This window comes from Saimiri boliviensis, chromosome 10 (assembly GCF_048565385.1).
Source record: "Saimiri boliviensis isolate mSaiBol1 chromosome 10, mSaiBol1.pri, whole genome shotgun sequence".
In the NCBI taxonomy this organism is placed as follows: Eukaryota; Metazoa; Chordata; class Mammalia; order Primates; family Cebidae; genus Saimiri; species Saimiri boliviensis.
The window spans coordinates 60553870-60571223 of record NC_133458.1 but is presented as its reverse complement, the minus strand read 5'-3'; the positions used below and the strand labels follow the sequence as shown (position 1 = coordinate 60571223).

At 32.5% G+C, this 17354-nt stretch overlaps 1 protein-coding gene across 3 annotated transcripts in view; it reads left to right on the top strand.

Moving 5' to 3' along the window:
* SEMA3A (semaphorin 3A) overlaps positions 1-17354 on the top strand; it is a 322145-nt gene that overhangs the window by 232622 nt on the left and 72169 nt on the right. For all 3 annotated transcript variants that reach the window (XM_010344878.3, XM_074379342.1, XM_074379341.1), the window contains exon 7: positions 6256-6375. In XM_010344878.3, coding sequence (XP_010343180.1) covers positions 6256-6375 — 120 coding nt within the window. The remainder of the gene's footprint in view (positions 1-6255; positions 6376-17354) is intronic.

The following is a 17354-nucleotide window of genomic DNA, read 5'->3' as shown; positions in this document are numbered from 1 at the left end:
AATTTGAGTGTTGTTTTAAACAAAGTGTAGGAGTCATATTTTGTATGATCTTACAGCCTATACTTATTTAAATTGCACACTGGAAAAAGGACAGATATTCCTCAACAAGCAGTATGCTAAAGTGTGCCTAAAGCAGCTTTAATTTGTGGTATGTTTCTCAGTAGGGATTTGCTTGATTATTTATTTTAATATTCCACTGAGAAAGAATGATGACAAGTAGGTATTACATAGTTCATATGGTATGCAACCACCCAAAGTCAACAAAGAATATGAAACTCCACAGTTTTAGTTTTATATTTGAATATCTTTGAAAAAGCCATGTGGGTCTGTGAAAAGGCAAAGAGAAGGAGCGAAGTTCAGCGAGTCAAGGAGAGGATGTGGCTAGAAAGATCAATAGGCATTTCAGAAAAAGAACTTTCAAATGGAAGACCAGACCTAACTTATCCACTATGGTAAAATAATTTAGTAATTTTCACAGGTATATAGTGCTTACTGACAAGGCCAAATAAATTAACTTCTGAAGTCATTGAATAGCAAGATATAGAAAAATAAACAGGCTATATTATACCTGGCAAAATCCTTCAAAATATCTGAAACACCATTTTAATTCAAGATCTGTAACTCTCTGTGTTGAGGTTATTTGCTTTCTTTATAACTGTGCTATAAATTCTTCCTCTCATGGTACATTTAATTCCCCTCGTTGGGTTTTCCTTGGCATTTTCTCTCATACTGCTGTAAAAAGAATGCTCACTAGTTTAATGGAGCTTTTTAACATAAATATTTTCTACAGCACTTCCCAAACTCTTTTGTATACAACGTAACAGCTGTCTCAGAAATATACAGGTTGAACTTTGTATATCAGAAAATGGCCGTTGGGAAAACCTATCTTCCCAAAAGCTTTTGGATACATCTTCCTTATTTTAACAAATAAGATAGAAATTTTAAGGTGGTTCCAGACTGCTTCCTTCCCCAATTTTGGTAAATAAAATTTCAGCTTAGGCTCAAACCATCTGTAAATTGGATAGATCTATCTTGGCAGCAAATATTTTTTATACCACCAATCACACTAGGAAAGAAGTCGTTTCAAACAGTAGTAAACTTTAAAACCAGATGACAGCTTAAAATATTTAGTTTACAGAAACTATCAGGGTTTAGTATGACTTCTTTCCAAAATGCATGAGTTTTTAAGCTGAGGACCATATAGAACATTCTCTCCTGAGCAATGACAAACTGTTTAAATAAGTCCCCAAATCCTAGAACATGTCCTAAGTTTGTCAAGCAAACATAGTAAAGTTAATTCTGCAATCTTCTTTAAAAAATGATCATTTTTGTCAAGATGAAATTGCTCCAGTCTTTATTTCTTTAATATACTTTTTTTTTTTTTTTGAGATGAAGTCTTACTCTGTCACCCAGGCTGGAGTGCAGTGGCGTGATCTCAGCTCAACAGGAACCCTTGGTTTCCTGGGTTCAAGCCATTCTCAGCCTCCCGAGTAGCTGGGATTACAGGCATTTGCCACCACGCCTGGCTAATTATTGTATTTTTAGTAGAGACAGGGTTTCACCATGTTGGTCAGGCTGGTCTCGAATTCCTGACCTAAATGATCCATCCACCTCTGCCTCCCAAAGTGATGTCATTACATGTGTGACCCACAGTGCATGGCCATATTTTTTTTTAAAAAGTATTTCTTATTTCATACACCTTCAAATGTTTTTATGAATTTGTTTAAAAAAACTTTTATTAAAGATAGCAATTACTCACCTGCTAAGAATAAATGTCAGGTGTGAACATAGCGTAAGAATAAACCTTAGTATTTTCCCACACTAATGAAGTGTCTTCTCACATTTTCATGATGTGAAACAATAGTCAACTTGAGAGCAATTTTATTTTTTCATTAAAATCTTTTCCAGGCAATGCAGCAATAATAATTTAGAAATACTCCATCCCTAAGAGGTATTATTGAGACCTATTGCAAAGGTCTGAGACTTTTAGCTAATGTTATATCCTAAAGTGAAAATGCTGCCTTGTCTTGGGAATGAGCATAATTTGACATTACAAATGCTCTCACTGGACATTAGGGCAAATAAGAACTCTCTAAGTTAATTAAATACAATTGAGAAAATTATTTGAAGTTCTCCGAGCCTCAGTTTTCTTGTATATGAAATGGTATGGCAGTATTACTTTCACTAGTGTGTTGTGAGAAATTAGACAATGTAATAGCATTCTACTGTTTTAAGTGCTTGTGTATTTCTGGAATATATGAAAAGAAAAAAAAAAACAAGGCTGGGAGGGAGATTCGGTACCTTATACATTTTACATTTTTAATTTTATATGGACATATAAACTGTTCAAAAATTTTAATTTTAAAAGAACAACATAAGTAACAGAGCCAACATATTTATTGTTATAGAGAAGGTACTCACTAAATGTAAAGTGTAAACTTTTTCTTACATCCGTGGATTTCATTCATGCTCTGTGTGGGTGGGGAGGGATTTTCTTTTTTCCCCTTCTGTTTCTAATTTCTCTGCTACTCTGTGAGTGGAATTTACTTAAGGTGTTAACAACATAATGGCTTGGTGTTTAAGTTTGTTTGATATTTTGCTCACATCCTTGTCACACTTTTCACCTGTGTTAGTAATGCTGCAATTTCATCAGGAAATGTGGTTTTGTTTCCACCTTCTGTTTCTCCTCACCACACCCTTCTTAGGAATTGTAATCCAATACATTAACTGATCTAAGCCACATTTTTTACTTCATTTTGAGTTCTGAACAGAAGGTCTAGAGTATGTGAACTTTTGTTTTTAATACATGCTTCTCAGGCAACTAAGCCATAGTAGAAATGCAGTTGACAAAACTCTTTTTGTTCATCTCAGTAAAGCATGCTCTCCTGTGAGACAGTTAAGAAAGCTTCCAGTTAAGAAAGAATGGTCGTATATTCAAATAGTAACTTTTGTATTTGACAATTTCTGAATAATTGTTTATATCTGTCAGCACTGATTTGTCTTAGTTCAATATATTGTTTTTGAAATGTTAAGCTGCCCATGTGGTATTTTTTTTAAGAGGCTTAAAGATCTTGTAGGGTATACTACTCACAGCTACCTTTTAAGGTAGATAGTAATTTCTAGATATATGATTCTACCAGCAATTTAACAAAATTGGACAAATGTTTATTTCTTTCACAATTGGCTTAGTATATGTGAAAAGCCTTAAAGTATGTATCTCAATCAAAATGCCATTTGAATCATTGAAGAATAACATTTAATTAATACACTACTTCAGATTTTCAGTAAGACTTAAATTAGGATCAGAAAATTGTCAAATTATCACTATGCTTAAGAATCAACATATAATTTGAAAACTTCGTAAGTGGCCTAGAAACCACAGAAGAAGTTTGCTGAGTAGGCATGTAAATATATATATATGTATGTATGTATATATGTCTGTTCTCCAAAATAAGCCAACTGAGGTATTGTAAATTTCTTATAGTCAGATATTTAGTTTATTTCAGAAAGCCACAGAATGTAGCAAGTCTTTAAATGTTCAAATATGTTAAATGTCATATACTCTGGGTTGATAATACATTTCTGCTTAATGAAAAATAAGAGAAAGTAAAATATACCACTGCCTGTGTTTTTGGGCAAAACAACAAAGATGTCATACCTTATCTAGAGCAATCATCATTGATAAGACTCCCCATAGAACTCTCAGCAAGAAGTCTGATTTAAGGCCTGGTGCTACTCAACAGTTAACTGACATTGAGCATGGACAAGATGGGAATGTGCCCTTCATGGCCACTTAATCATCTGGTACCCTCCAGCTCAAGAAAATCATCTAACTATTGCCAAAAATAATATTCACGTGGGAGGTAATTTCCTATAGCTGGAGGCAACTGGTGCCTAAACTGAATACTTATTTTGGTTTACAAGTCACTTGTTTAATTCTCTTTTAGTCATAAATGGAGTAGCTCTTCTACTCAATACCTCTTCGACTTTCTCTGAAGGACCTTTCTACCTTTTGTGAAAAGAGAAAGTATTATTCCTGCCTTTACATTCGTTTGCATTTATTTTTGTCTTTCTAATATGAGGGTGGATAAAAAATGTTATAAAACAACCAAATGCAAGAGAGAGACAAAAACCTTTTCTATCTAAGTAACAGGTTTTATTTGTTGTTTTAACTATTTCAACTGCCTCTTGAATAGACTTAAAATATAATAGCAATCATGATTATGGATTTTCTAACCCTAAAGCAAGCTATATGACAAGAATCAGATTTCAATAATATTTGACCTGATAAGGTAAAATATTTAATATTTAAATATTCATTAAAATATTAAAATATTAAATATTTAAAAGATTTAAAGACTTGCTACATTCTATGGCTTTCTGAAGTAAACTAAAGATATCTATTAGAAATTTATAATACCTAATAAGGTAAAATATTATTGTAGCATATTTTAGTGACAGCAGGTCAGATTTACACTTGATGTTTAATTAAGTGAAGAGAGTCTAAAGTGCTTTTGAATCCCAAAGACACCATGCTGTGATAATTTAGGATGACATGCAAGAAAAATTCTCTTACTAATAATTTATACTCAATATATTGTCTAACCATCGTTTTTATTTATCTTGAGTCACAACAATCCAAAATGAAATATCAGATTTCTAAACTCAGTTTTTAAGATGAGATACATATCTACAGATGTTTAAAGTAATAGTGTGTTGCTGTTGCTCAGTGATTTTCTGCGTAGCTATTTTCCACTGCTCTGGAGAGTCTCCAAAGTCAAGTCTATTCAGACATATAAGAGACGAAGGTTCTACTAAAGAAATTGATTTGGGTTGGGCCACTATGAATATCAATTTTACATTGCAAAAACCTTATTTACAAGTAAGAACTAGGTATGTGAACAAATGGTAATGTTACACAAATGCTTAAATTATAATTATAATTTATCTTTGCCCTCCTTATTTTCAGAATATTTTCCAAATCAGGAAATAAATATTATCCTATTCAGTCAACAAGATAATGTTAATATATACTGTAATTGTCATGGATTATTTGAAAGAAAATGTAAACTTTTGTTGTTTTGTTTTCAAATAATTCACTGTGTATAGAAAGGCAATTACATATTTTCTGGAATAGATAATACAAGGCCCTTTCTGTTTCTTAGAAATAAAGAGTAAATTTTACAAACTTCAGTTTATTGAAATGTGGTATGATGTAGTGTAAAAGGCTTGGGATTAAACAGGCCTTAGTTTGAACCTTCACCTTGACTTGCCATTAGCTGAGCAACCTTGAGTTTCTTGAACTGTAAAATAGGGATAACATTATTTACATCATGCGATTGTTAACAGAACTAAATGAGATAACTTGCCTGTGTCAAGCCAGTGCTGACTGCCTGACAAACACTGAGTGGAATTCAGTAAATATTAACTTATCTTTTACCTCCCTCTTGTCTTTTCCCTTCTGTTCTTTACCGTCTGGTTATGATTCCTCCATTATTAAACTCTGACCTAGAGTTAATTCAATTTAAGTAATAATGAGTCAAAAAGTGATGGAATCTTGCACTGCAGTGATTATGATCTGGGTTTGTCAAAATTCCTTCCTTTTAAAACACATTTCTGCCATATAGGATGCCATGTGGTGAACTTATTTTTGGACTAGTTGATAGCTTATAAGAAGTAAAAACACTTCTCCCACTAGATATATTAAAAAATAAAAAGGAAGAAAAGATTCTGGAGAGAAAAATATCAGTTATTTCTAAATCATAGCAAAATCTCATTAATTCAGATCCCACTGAGAAAGAAGTATATAAAAGATTTAATTGTCATTAGATAAAAGCTATGAACAAGATTTTATAATGATACCTTACCCTACATTATAAGGATATTAGAACCATAGTAATTTTACACATATAAAAGCAAATGATATGATAAACAGAGTTTGTATTTTGTGAGTTTGTCACTGGTCGTGGTAGAAAAGAATAAAATTTTATCTTTTAGCAAGATTTACTACATCAGACTTTATTCAAATTTTCTAAGTTAGTACTAAATGAGTAGTCATACACTAAATCCGTGAATAATTACTTGATAAAATACTTCCTTTGGTAAGGACATAGGATAAAATATAAGTGACTGCATAATGATGCAGAGAGCATTTCTGTTTTCTTCTTAACGTGATCATAACATGAAACTTGTATTTTGTTTTGTTTTTGCCTTAATTGAATTAAAGAATATATATGTGGTTTTGTCACAACACAGATGGAGAATTATATTCTGGAACTGCAGCTGATTTTATGGGGCGAGACTTTGCTATCTTCCGAACTCTTGGACACCACCACCCAATCAGGACAGAGCAGCATGATTCCAGATGGCTCAATGGTAGGTGATGTATGAAAGAACGTAGACATGTAACATGTATAACTATATTAAGTCTCTGGAGAACTCTTTTACAGTACATAAATTATGACTTGAAATTTAGTGTGCAGTTAAGCTAGTAGTGGTGACTTCATGATGGTGGGTGTGAGAAAGTTGGGCAAAGAAAGAAAAGAGAGATTAAATTTTCAGGAAAAGATTCATTTTGTGCCAAAGTTGAAGTTTCTCAGTAGTTAGCTATGGAAAGAAAGATCTGGACTAGAGCTACGGAAGGGAGGCAATGGAAAAAGATAAGATGACTTACCAATTCTATCTTATGGGGACACCACAATAAATCGTACAAGGTAATATTTTTTTTCCTTTACATTTCTTACTGTTTCCTTGAAAACATCATCTTATATACTATTGAATGTCAAAAATTGAATGTTATCAGTGTTAATAACATTAATAGTCTTAACAATTTCAAAGGTCTTTTAAATCATGATTTCATTCGATTCACATTTAATCTTAGTCATCTTGAAATCCCCTATCCCTCTTTATAGGCTGGAATTTTAAGGCCAGTATCTTAACTAAGCAAGTAGTAGAATGTTTAGAACAGAAACTCAGTTTTCTGAACTTCAGGCATTGGCTTAACTATTTGATCAAGTAGATGCTTATTGTTATTATTACTATTACTCTCTATTTTCTTTTTAGTATAGAAATAATTTTGGCATAGCAGAAAATGCACAAAATATATATACCTAAAATAAATACTATTTTAATTCAAAGTTTTAATAAGCAATCCTTTTATATCCTTCTATCAAGAGTTCATACTTTTGGTTAGTTATTTACACATTTACCAAAAATTTTTATAATGGTCCCTATTATATTAATCAAGATTGTTTCTATGATTACTTAATTATCTATATTTATACCTACCTCCAATCTTATAAAATAAAACCACCCAGTCTCCAGTTATCCCTCCATGAAATATTTCCTGTTTGTGCATAACTCATTAATAAGAATGAAGCATGAAAATTTTTCTTGTTGTACATAATTTGTTAATAAGAATGAAGCTTATTGTTTATAGTCATGTTCTCAGTAAGATGCCTGAATATCTCATTCTATGAACTTCTGCCACACTTGGTTTTCCTGCCTTATTTTGGGAACCTCAAAATTTAGTTCAGCCCTTCTGTCTTTCATTAGTTGTTAGAGAAAAGTCACAGGTCTACCTCTAGACCTCACTGAAATTCCAAAAGACCATGAGTTGTGTGACAACCTTTGTCTGATCAATCTTATACTTCAAAGTGACTACTCAAAACTTATGAAACGTACCTCAAATTATTTCAGTCAGCATCTCTTCCCTCCTGTGACAGCATTTCTGACCGTCCTGTGATTTTCCATGTAGTAGTGACAAAGGCATGCTCCCTGCCTCCTCTTTGACCCTTCAGCCTTTGCTCTTAATGGCATTGATGTTGTTCCGTAAATTTAGCCAATTTACATTTCATTTGCTGTCTTCGTCTCTTTTTCAACACTAATTTCTTCCCCCAACCTGAAATCTTACTTACTTATCCCATGCAAAACTGTTCTCTCATAGTACCAAGTCCCAATATATCTAAGTTCATAGCCTGGTTAGGACTTGTTTCACTACCTTTACTTTAAACCTGGCATTCATCCAATAATTACTTCCATGAAATTATTCCTTCAAAGGACAGTAATGATTTTCTGTTACTTTTTATCAATCTCTACTTTGACAGTGCCTCCTGCAGTATTTATCATTAACTAGCCCATTCTTTTTAAAAGTCTCTTTTCTTAGCTTCCCCCATTTCTTCCTCTACAAGTTTACTCTAAATTTGACATCACTTCTTTATTGTTTTAAATGCTAATGTGGCCTAACATAATCGATGATTAAATATAAACACTGTGGTAATCAAAGGGGATTAGACATGTAGTCAAATGTTCCCCTGCCACCAGGGGTAGATGGGGTCTCATGGTACCTGGGTGACCATCTGAGAAACTTGATGCCTCACCAGGGAAATGAAAAGGTGCTTAGATGAAGAGAAGAGCATGTGCAAAACTCCATAAACCCAGGGGAAAATTCTAGAATATCCAGTATCAATTATTAGACCTAGGATATGTGCAGAGGCAAATTAGTAGGAAAAAGAAAAACTCTAAACATTGCTGTCTCATCTGTTCACAAACTGAAATATTTGTGTGGGAGGGAAAATGTTTGTTTTTGTATTTAGAAACAAGTCTTTGATCTGCTAAGTACCCTAAAGGGCATAAAGGCATTCTCTGTTCATGAGAAGCAAAATCTCATTAGAAGATGGAATAACATAAAGGAGAGAATAGTATCCATTTCATTTTTATGGCCTTGGAGGGTAAAAAAAAAAGCCATCAAGTTAAAGCTGCTTTTATGTTGCACACTCACATGTTGACAGCTGAGTCTGAAGAATTTACACTGTGGGAAAACAGTCATTGTCCACAGTTCTGTACTTCATCTCTGAAAATGTGTAATTCATTTGAGAATTCAGTTATCAGTCTCTCAGCACTAAACGTGAGAACTGATTTTTCCAAATTAGCACAAAGGTTACATCTGACAGGGTGCAGAAAACAGAACTGCTGCAAGATGGAGGATGCAGACGTGTTTGGGATAGAACCATGGGACTGAATCGCAAGCCTCATGAAATTAAATACCATTACAGACTAAAATTGAAAACATAATGTTTACACATTTCATGCATAAAATAAATGAGTTTTGAGGCATCAGCATAGACTACACAATCATCTGTGTTCCAGAATTAATACATTGCTTTGCAAAGTGTTTTTTTCAAGGGTCTTCAGGGTTATTAAAATTAATTTCAGCATAGGACTCTATTTTTCTCAAATCAGTTCAAGTCTTTTGGAAGAATCTGTTCACCTATTTAAGATGACTTTTAATTTTTGTTCCTGCTAAAGAAAAGCAAACAATAAAACAGTTGTCTAAAACTGGATCTTGAAATATCTTGGTTTTTCAATATGGAGTTTCACCTAGTTTCAGAATTAGAAAATTTACATAATAATGCCAATAAAGCTTTAAATTCAATTTTAATAGGAAAATTTAGGAATGAATAACACTTTTAGATTAAGAAACTTCAGACAATGGAATCTGTTGTATATTTTATATTTTAACATGTAATAACATTATGAAAACATCTTCATTAGTTACAATAAACCCAATTTAGGGTTTCTAAATGTAACAGTTTTTAATTTCAGAAAATATACTACTTGGGGGTTGGCATGATGTGCCAAAATCCACTAATTTTTCTTGTACCACATAAATTCTCTCAGTATTACATGGTTTCAAATTTCAATTCCAATTTCAGCTTAATGTGGAAATAAAGTAAAATTGTTTTGTCTATATTCATGTTAAGGAAATAAGTTTATACAGCTGTTATGGTAATGATATCTTAACATTTAGTATGAAAATACCACTACCTAGTTATTGTCCATATTAACCACTCATTAGAGCAGTTGGATTGGTAGCCCACATTTATTTTTCTATTTGATGGAGACTGTTTTCCAGTATTGCTTATGTCTTGGAGTAATAGTGGGATAATACGTACATGATTTGGAAGAAAGACTGTCTTTAGAATGAGGCAAGGTTTCACTTTACTTTGGCCTTTACAATGATGAAATGAACAGAGGTACTACTTATCTCCTATAGTTGTTGTGGAAAAATGACCACATAATGATGTATAAAATGCACTGAGCAAGTTCTTGGTATGTAGTAAGCACTTAATAAATGCTAAATTATCTGTGTATCCTTTATCCCACTTCTGCTGGGAGGAGCAGACTTAGGAAGCTTGGCCTGATTCACTCTGTGAGTAATTATATTTGAGTCAGGGTGAAAGGGCAGGCAGAGCCGGGTTTAATATATGAAACCACATGGATCCCAAGGCCTGGGGAATACAAACAGACCTAATTAAAATGCCCGGAGTGTGACGCCTTCCCACTCATTTCAGGAAGACCTGTTTTCTTTTAGAGGAATTTCCTAAAAGGATCGTGCCTGTAGATAGACTAACCCACTTGCTTTTTTTTCTGTAATTGAAATGGTATGCAAGTCATCACTCCACTTCCTCTCACTTGTAATAGTCATACCACGATGTCCTGCCCTTATTGGAATCAGCAGAGCTTCCTCTGTGGTCATGTACTAGGATGTTTTGTACTCTCTTAAGATTCAAATTTCTCCACAACATGCATTTTTAGAAAACTAAACCCAGTGACGAAACATATGACTGCAAATAAACTATGAATACACAAGTTAACATTACATGGTACCAGATACCCAATCTCAAATCACTTGTACAGCTCTTTTAATACACTATTTCTATCTTACTATCTTTGGAGACATAAAAAATGTCAGAGTATCCAATTGCATTTTGCCTCAATAAGTAAAACAGATCATCTAGTTTTGCTTAATGTCAGACTTCTGATGATGTCATTTTTGATTATTTCTTTGGCTTAGTCAAGCTAGTAATATTTCACTGACCTTTGGGGGAAAAGCCCTCAATAAGCCTTACTTTATGGTTATTTGAGCAGATGAGTGTTAGACAAGCTGTGTGATTATTCAGTTAAAACAACAGCAACAACAAAACTCCGCTTAGTTTTTGCAGTCAGTGAGAGGAGAAAACAATGCAGTATTTTTAAACTTTTGAATTATGTCTTCTATGAGTTAGTATTGTATGCATTAGCTAGAAATTCTGGAGTATCAATGTATAGAGTAACAGAAATAAAAATAACAATACATAGGTTATTTTCCTGAAATTATGCTGAAAACTTGACTATATAAACTTCAGAATAATAGTTATATCTATACCTAACCACAACTTAGTAGTTAAGTTTTGTTTTCTCAGGAATCTATTACTCAGAAAAATTTTCATCCTAACAAAATTTTCACCCATTAGAAGCGTAATTTTTTTAAACAATAAATATACACCATGAAATCATTCTCCTCTCTAACTAATAATACATTTAATCAAATCATGACCTATCCCTTTTATTCGTAAAGTGCTAAAAGTTGCCAAAATATATCATTACTTGATGTCCTTTATCAAGGACATACTTTTTCGGTCACTCTTTGTCCAAGGAACATGAACACTTTTAACAAGTTTTTTTTGAAATTACTAGTGAAGAAACATAAAGAAGGCTTTGAATAAAAATTAACTCATTAATGGCAATGTGTTTGAAAACTGATTTTATTTTTTCCAGGCTTCTAAGGAAAACAGCCTGAATATAATTGTTCAAATATGCCACTTGAATTTTTTTTTAATGATGGGCTAAAATGTACAACTCTGAGATGTGGCATATAGGCAGCAAATTTCTAATTGTTTACTTTGGAATTAACAGTGTATGATAAGAGTAGAAAAATAAGATTTAGGAGTATTATTATATTTTCTCAAGGTAATCTGCTTTTTAAATAAAAGTTGATCAAAACATGAGACAATATATTGGACAACTCTTTATAGCAAAGGCAGCTTCCTTTTTCCTCTTGTTTTTTAGATTTTTTTTCTCTCTTGTCTCACCGTCAGTTTAATGAATACACAGCCTGTCTATACCAATTTCCTCTTCTAGAGTCATTACATTCAAAGCTTGGTGGGCCTCAATAGGGATTTACTGCTGACTGGGTAATCTGGGTTCCTGTGTGCAGTGACATCAAGCAAGAGATTTACCAAGAGAAGTGGATGCCATGACAATGCATGTAACCATGGTGTGACCGGCCTCCCTGACATGGCTCTCAAAAGCTTTCCCTCTGTGAAAACAGAAGCCTGTTTGCAAATTAATTAGTTTCTGGCGGCAGCTTGATTGTTGACCCAGAGTTTGTAGAGTGGAAAAACAATCAGATTAGTGTGCTCAGGGTAAAAGACCAGTGTGCACTTGCGTGTGGCTTGCTCAACTATTGAAGCTATGAATGGAGTGAAACAAATTCTATTCTGAGAAGCCCAGGCAGAGGTTAAGTGTGATGAGCCTAGAGCTCCCCAACAGCAGGGGCTGGGGAATTAAAGGATTTTACCCAGATAAAGCTGAATGATGGGAAGCAATGCCATTGAATTTTAATGGCATGGATAGTTTTAACCAAAAAAAAAAAAAAAAAAAAAAAAAAAAAAAAAAAAAAGCCACTTGTTAGACCCTAATCATTCTGAGTGGAAGGAATAGGTTTACAATATTCTGAAATATTCAATGTAGGTTTGATACAAATACTTTCAAAATAGAATATTTCAGAAACTTTCACAGTGTAAGATATTAATTACGATATCTCAAAAGGTAATATCTACATTTTTTGAAGTTCCAAAAGAATCTTTCTTTCCAAATTTGTTCATACATCTCCTCTACGATTATATAAGATACAATCTTCAGATGCCCTATAAAATTGATACTGAGTCACAGGGAAATGTTGACTTATGAGGATATATTTTCATATATTTATTTTTACAAGTATCAGTTTAGAGAATTATACTTAGAAATGATGTCTGCAGGCTTAGAATAAATTTTGGACACAGGTTTTTTTATAATTAAACTTTATTTTAACAAAGTTATTGATTATGCTTAATTTTATAAGATTACATAACACTTTAAGCCATATATACATTTCTTTTTAGATACAACTGATAGATGTCTCCCTAAATACAGTACTGATTACAATCGGAATACTTTCCCATTCAAAAATCATTGATGTCTCTCAATTTACAAGCAAATTGAATCCAGATTCTGCTGCCTGTCAAGTCCTTTATCATCTAATCCTAAGTGACTTCTCCAGTATTACCATACTTAAATCAAATAGAGCTTATGGCTCTCAGATTTGCTGTCTTTTTCACTTAGCCTTATCAATCGCGCATGGGATTTTAAATGTTTCCCCCTTTGAACCCCAAGAACAGATAGATGTATGTTTGTAGTTATCACAGGCCTAACATCCAGCCTCACACCATAGGATATATGAAATAAGAACCTAATGAATCTTTTCATGGGCCCTAGAGTTAATCTGCCTCAGTTTAACTCAGTTAATGGCTCAGGTCTTCCATTTATTACTTACCTGACTTTGGGAGTCATTTACCTTGTTTATATTTGCCACACATTTATGGTTTGTAAGAAAAGGTTAATGGTAATATCTTGGACTGTTTTCCTGAGACTGCATGAGACAGTGTATACAGGATGATTAGAACAGTATCTGGTAATACAGTAAATGCTCATGGTAACTGTGATTGCTGCTGCTGCTGTGACTTATATACACCTCTATGCAAAGTAGACAATACAAATTTAGTAAATTAATACAATGAACAAGTCTGAAGTTTATGCTTGCCTTCCTTAAAGTGTTATCAACCTATTTTGTTACATTTTTATTGATAGTTAATATCATTATATGTAGAAACTGGTGCATCAGGAATATATAAAATATTTAGCTTTAGTATTAAAATAGTAAAATATTTTTATTGCATTCTGTTTTATAAAATTAGAAAAAACAATGAAATTATAAACAATAGGCAAGGCTACATTTTAATAAAATGTGTTTTGTACATGTTAATTTAGTAAGTATAATACTTATAACTTAAATAAATACACAATTAGGTTAATTCTCCATTAAAAGGTTTTCAATATAGTGGTTAAGAAGACATTAATTGCATGCATGACTCCCCTGCTGCATCGCAGTTTAACATACAAATTTTTCATGAGGGGTCATCAGTTGTAATCTTTGGGATGGTTGTTAACAGCATGGAGTTTCTGGAGACCTATTGACTTGGGCAACTGTAAAGAGATCTCTTTGTGATCTAGTAAGCTCTCTGCCATCAATTTCCCTCTTTCAAATGAGAATATTTGCAGTTTCTCTCTCATTTGGTTGTTATGAAAATCATGTATGAATTAATTTACATAATGCATTTGGAAAAGTGACTACTACAAAAATCACAAAAAAATCAGTTGATACTGTTTCATAATATTGTGTAAGAATTTTAAAGAATGGAACAATTAATATACCTACATATATCAAGTTGCTAAAAATGTAGTAAAATGCACAGTCTCACTAAACTGTGCAGCCACATATTTCTAGGAAAGTAATCAAAGTGGCTTAGGGAAAACAAGACCAGATGAAGTGATAATGATCTATGCCCTTTCCTTAGACTGAATCTATACATACAGTGTTTCTTGCCTAATGGTGTCTGCTCATTTGATGAATATAAATTTACTCTGCTTCCATAAAAAGAAAAAGTATTTCTCTAAGCTTAGTGATGTACTTATTGCTGAGTTAATTACACATGACAAAAAGGCATTAAAAATGTTCTGAGCTTCATATATCAACTGAAAAATGTTATTCAGGTAAAGGGTCTTTAAAAATGTTTTCCCAAGAACATTGGTAAAGAAGATGTGTGTTCAGATACCCTTAAAATAAACATTTTCAAGGTGGAAATACATGGGTTACTACATGACTAAAGAAATTTGGCAAGAGAATATCAAAGTTCTTTTTCTTGGCCATGTCAGTTTCCTATGGCACTTTTTAACCATCACATGCATTTTGCATTTTAAGTTCCATACCATTATATATTGGTTGCTATTATTATTTTTAAAAACTGTTCAAAATTAAAGTTACACTTTAAAAAAATGAATCATAATTTGTTGCTAGTATTTTATAAATTAATATGGGTGCAGTGATGTCATTAGAAGTATATTATTTTGATAGAAGATTTGCTAAATTTTAATTATTCTTGGACTTAACATAGGCTAATAGCATAAGACACTCATCAAAAATGTATCTCTTCAGTGTGTTTACAAATGTGTCTGAATTCTTACTTATAAATTCAAATAATCATCTCTACAAATAATTTAAAAATTAGCCAGGTATGGTGGCATGCACCTGTAGTCCCAGGTACTTGGGAGGCTAAGGTTGGAAGATCACCTGAGCCTGGGAGATCAAGGCTGCAGTGAGCCGTGATCTCACCACTGCACTCCAGCCTACGTGACAGAGCCAGAACATGTCTCAAAATAAATAAATAAATAAATAAAAATAAAACATGCCAGGACTTCGATATCACAGAGAGCTTTTCCATACATTTGTAAAGATATTTATGGCAAACCAGTGTTGCTATTCTTATTGATAACTTGGAACTATTACATATACTCTGGGGTAGGAGAACAGGTAATCCTAAAAAGAAAAAGAAATTTTTAAAAAGCAACTCACTCAGCTGTTTGGAAGGAATCTGCAAAGAATGACGAAAGAGAAGGAGGAACAAAGGGGAAAAAAAAAAGAAAATTCCTAATGGTTAATAATTTCCTGATGAAATTTTTGACATCACTTGATTATATTAAATATGTATTATCTTAATAAAATCGACATTAACAAAGTGAAATAAATATCCACAAACTATACCATAAAGTATCCTATCAGAAGGTTTAACTCTCAATTTTATAATGTACATTACATGTGATACATAGGACTTTGTTTATAGACTCAGGGCATTGAAAGAAAAATGTTACTGGAACAAATATTAATTCCTAAGAATACTCAGATTACCATTTTATATCTGACCATATGGTTGTCCGTAAAAACAATTAAGATGTATGTAATATAATATGATAGAGGTAAAATAGCTACATTATTAATGAGAAGTTAAGACTAGGTATTTTTTACAGACACCAAACCATTCATTTTAGTTACTGTTTATCAATTTGTTTTTTTAATTTTTATTTTCAATAAGTATTTTTATATCCTTTAGTCTCTTCTCATCTCATTGAAGATTGCTTCTATTTGTAGAAAATGTAGGTTTCTAAATCACCCAATTACTTGCATAGAATGTTATTCTCTCTTCATTTCCTTACTGCTGTTATAAGTCCCCCTAGAATCACTGATAATAGCACAGCATATGAACTACGTTTGTTAGCCACCAGTATATTACTCTGGGCAACTTCCATTTTCTACATGCATATAGCATCCACTAGCTTCAATGAACTGTTGTTATTAGAAACAAAATTAAGTGAAAACGCTGCCTTCCAGGATAATACCTATAGTATTTTTTATCACATGAAAACAACCCTAGAAGTCTTAACACATCTATGGGATCACATTCATATATTTCTCAAATGTCTTTATATCTCAAAACTATTGTTTAACCCATAGAGAAAGGGAGGAGTTACTATTCATCTCCCTTTAGATAAAACACATTTTGGGATCCCATTTTGATTTTTAGGCTCTCAACCTAGTATTACAAGTAAAGACTGAAGGTTTCATTATAAAATGAAAACAGGACATGACAACTTACGAGACAGGCATTCCTTTGTCTATATATGTCTAGTCTTTTGTTAAGTGTGTGTACAAGAGAGTTCAAAACAACAAGAAATTGGAAATGTTTTTTTAAGTTTTGAAGAAAAAGACGGGAATCAGTTGGAACCAGAAAAACTGTGTATTATTTGTAGATAATATGACCGTAGATTTTTAAGTTACGCTATCTCAGTTACAAGTGTCCCTAACTATAATAAGTAAATTGTGAAAATAAATCATAGAAAAAAATAATAAGATGAAAAAGAGATTGATGTTTAGAAAGAAGTAATCAAGAGAGTGGGGAGAAACCAGAAACAGTATTCTTTCTATTCAGTAGAAGTTTGATAATTGACACCCTGGACTGCTATCACAGAAAATAAGGTCTCTTCAACTAGTCTCTTCAAAAGCCACCAGTAAAATGATAATAAATTAATCACTAGGAATAATCATGGTTCTTGATCTAAACATTTTTCCAAGAATTAAGGTGGTTTATTTTACTTTAAGATTTTAATTTTTTTTCTTTGATTATTTAAAGGAATAAATAAATAGGAGCTTAAAAAATACATATTCTGAAATTTTTTCTTAAGTAATTTTTGTCATCTTAATGAATTATAAACACAGTAATACACTTATAATATGGGCAATAAACATTTAACCCATTATTTGCTATAGAATTTTTACTTACTAGTAATTTTACTGCCTTCATATTTTATGGTTGAAGTAA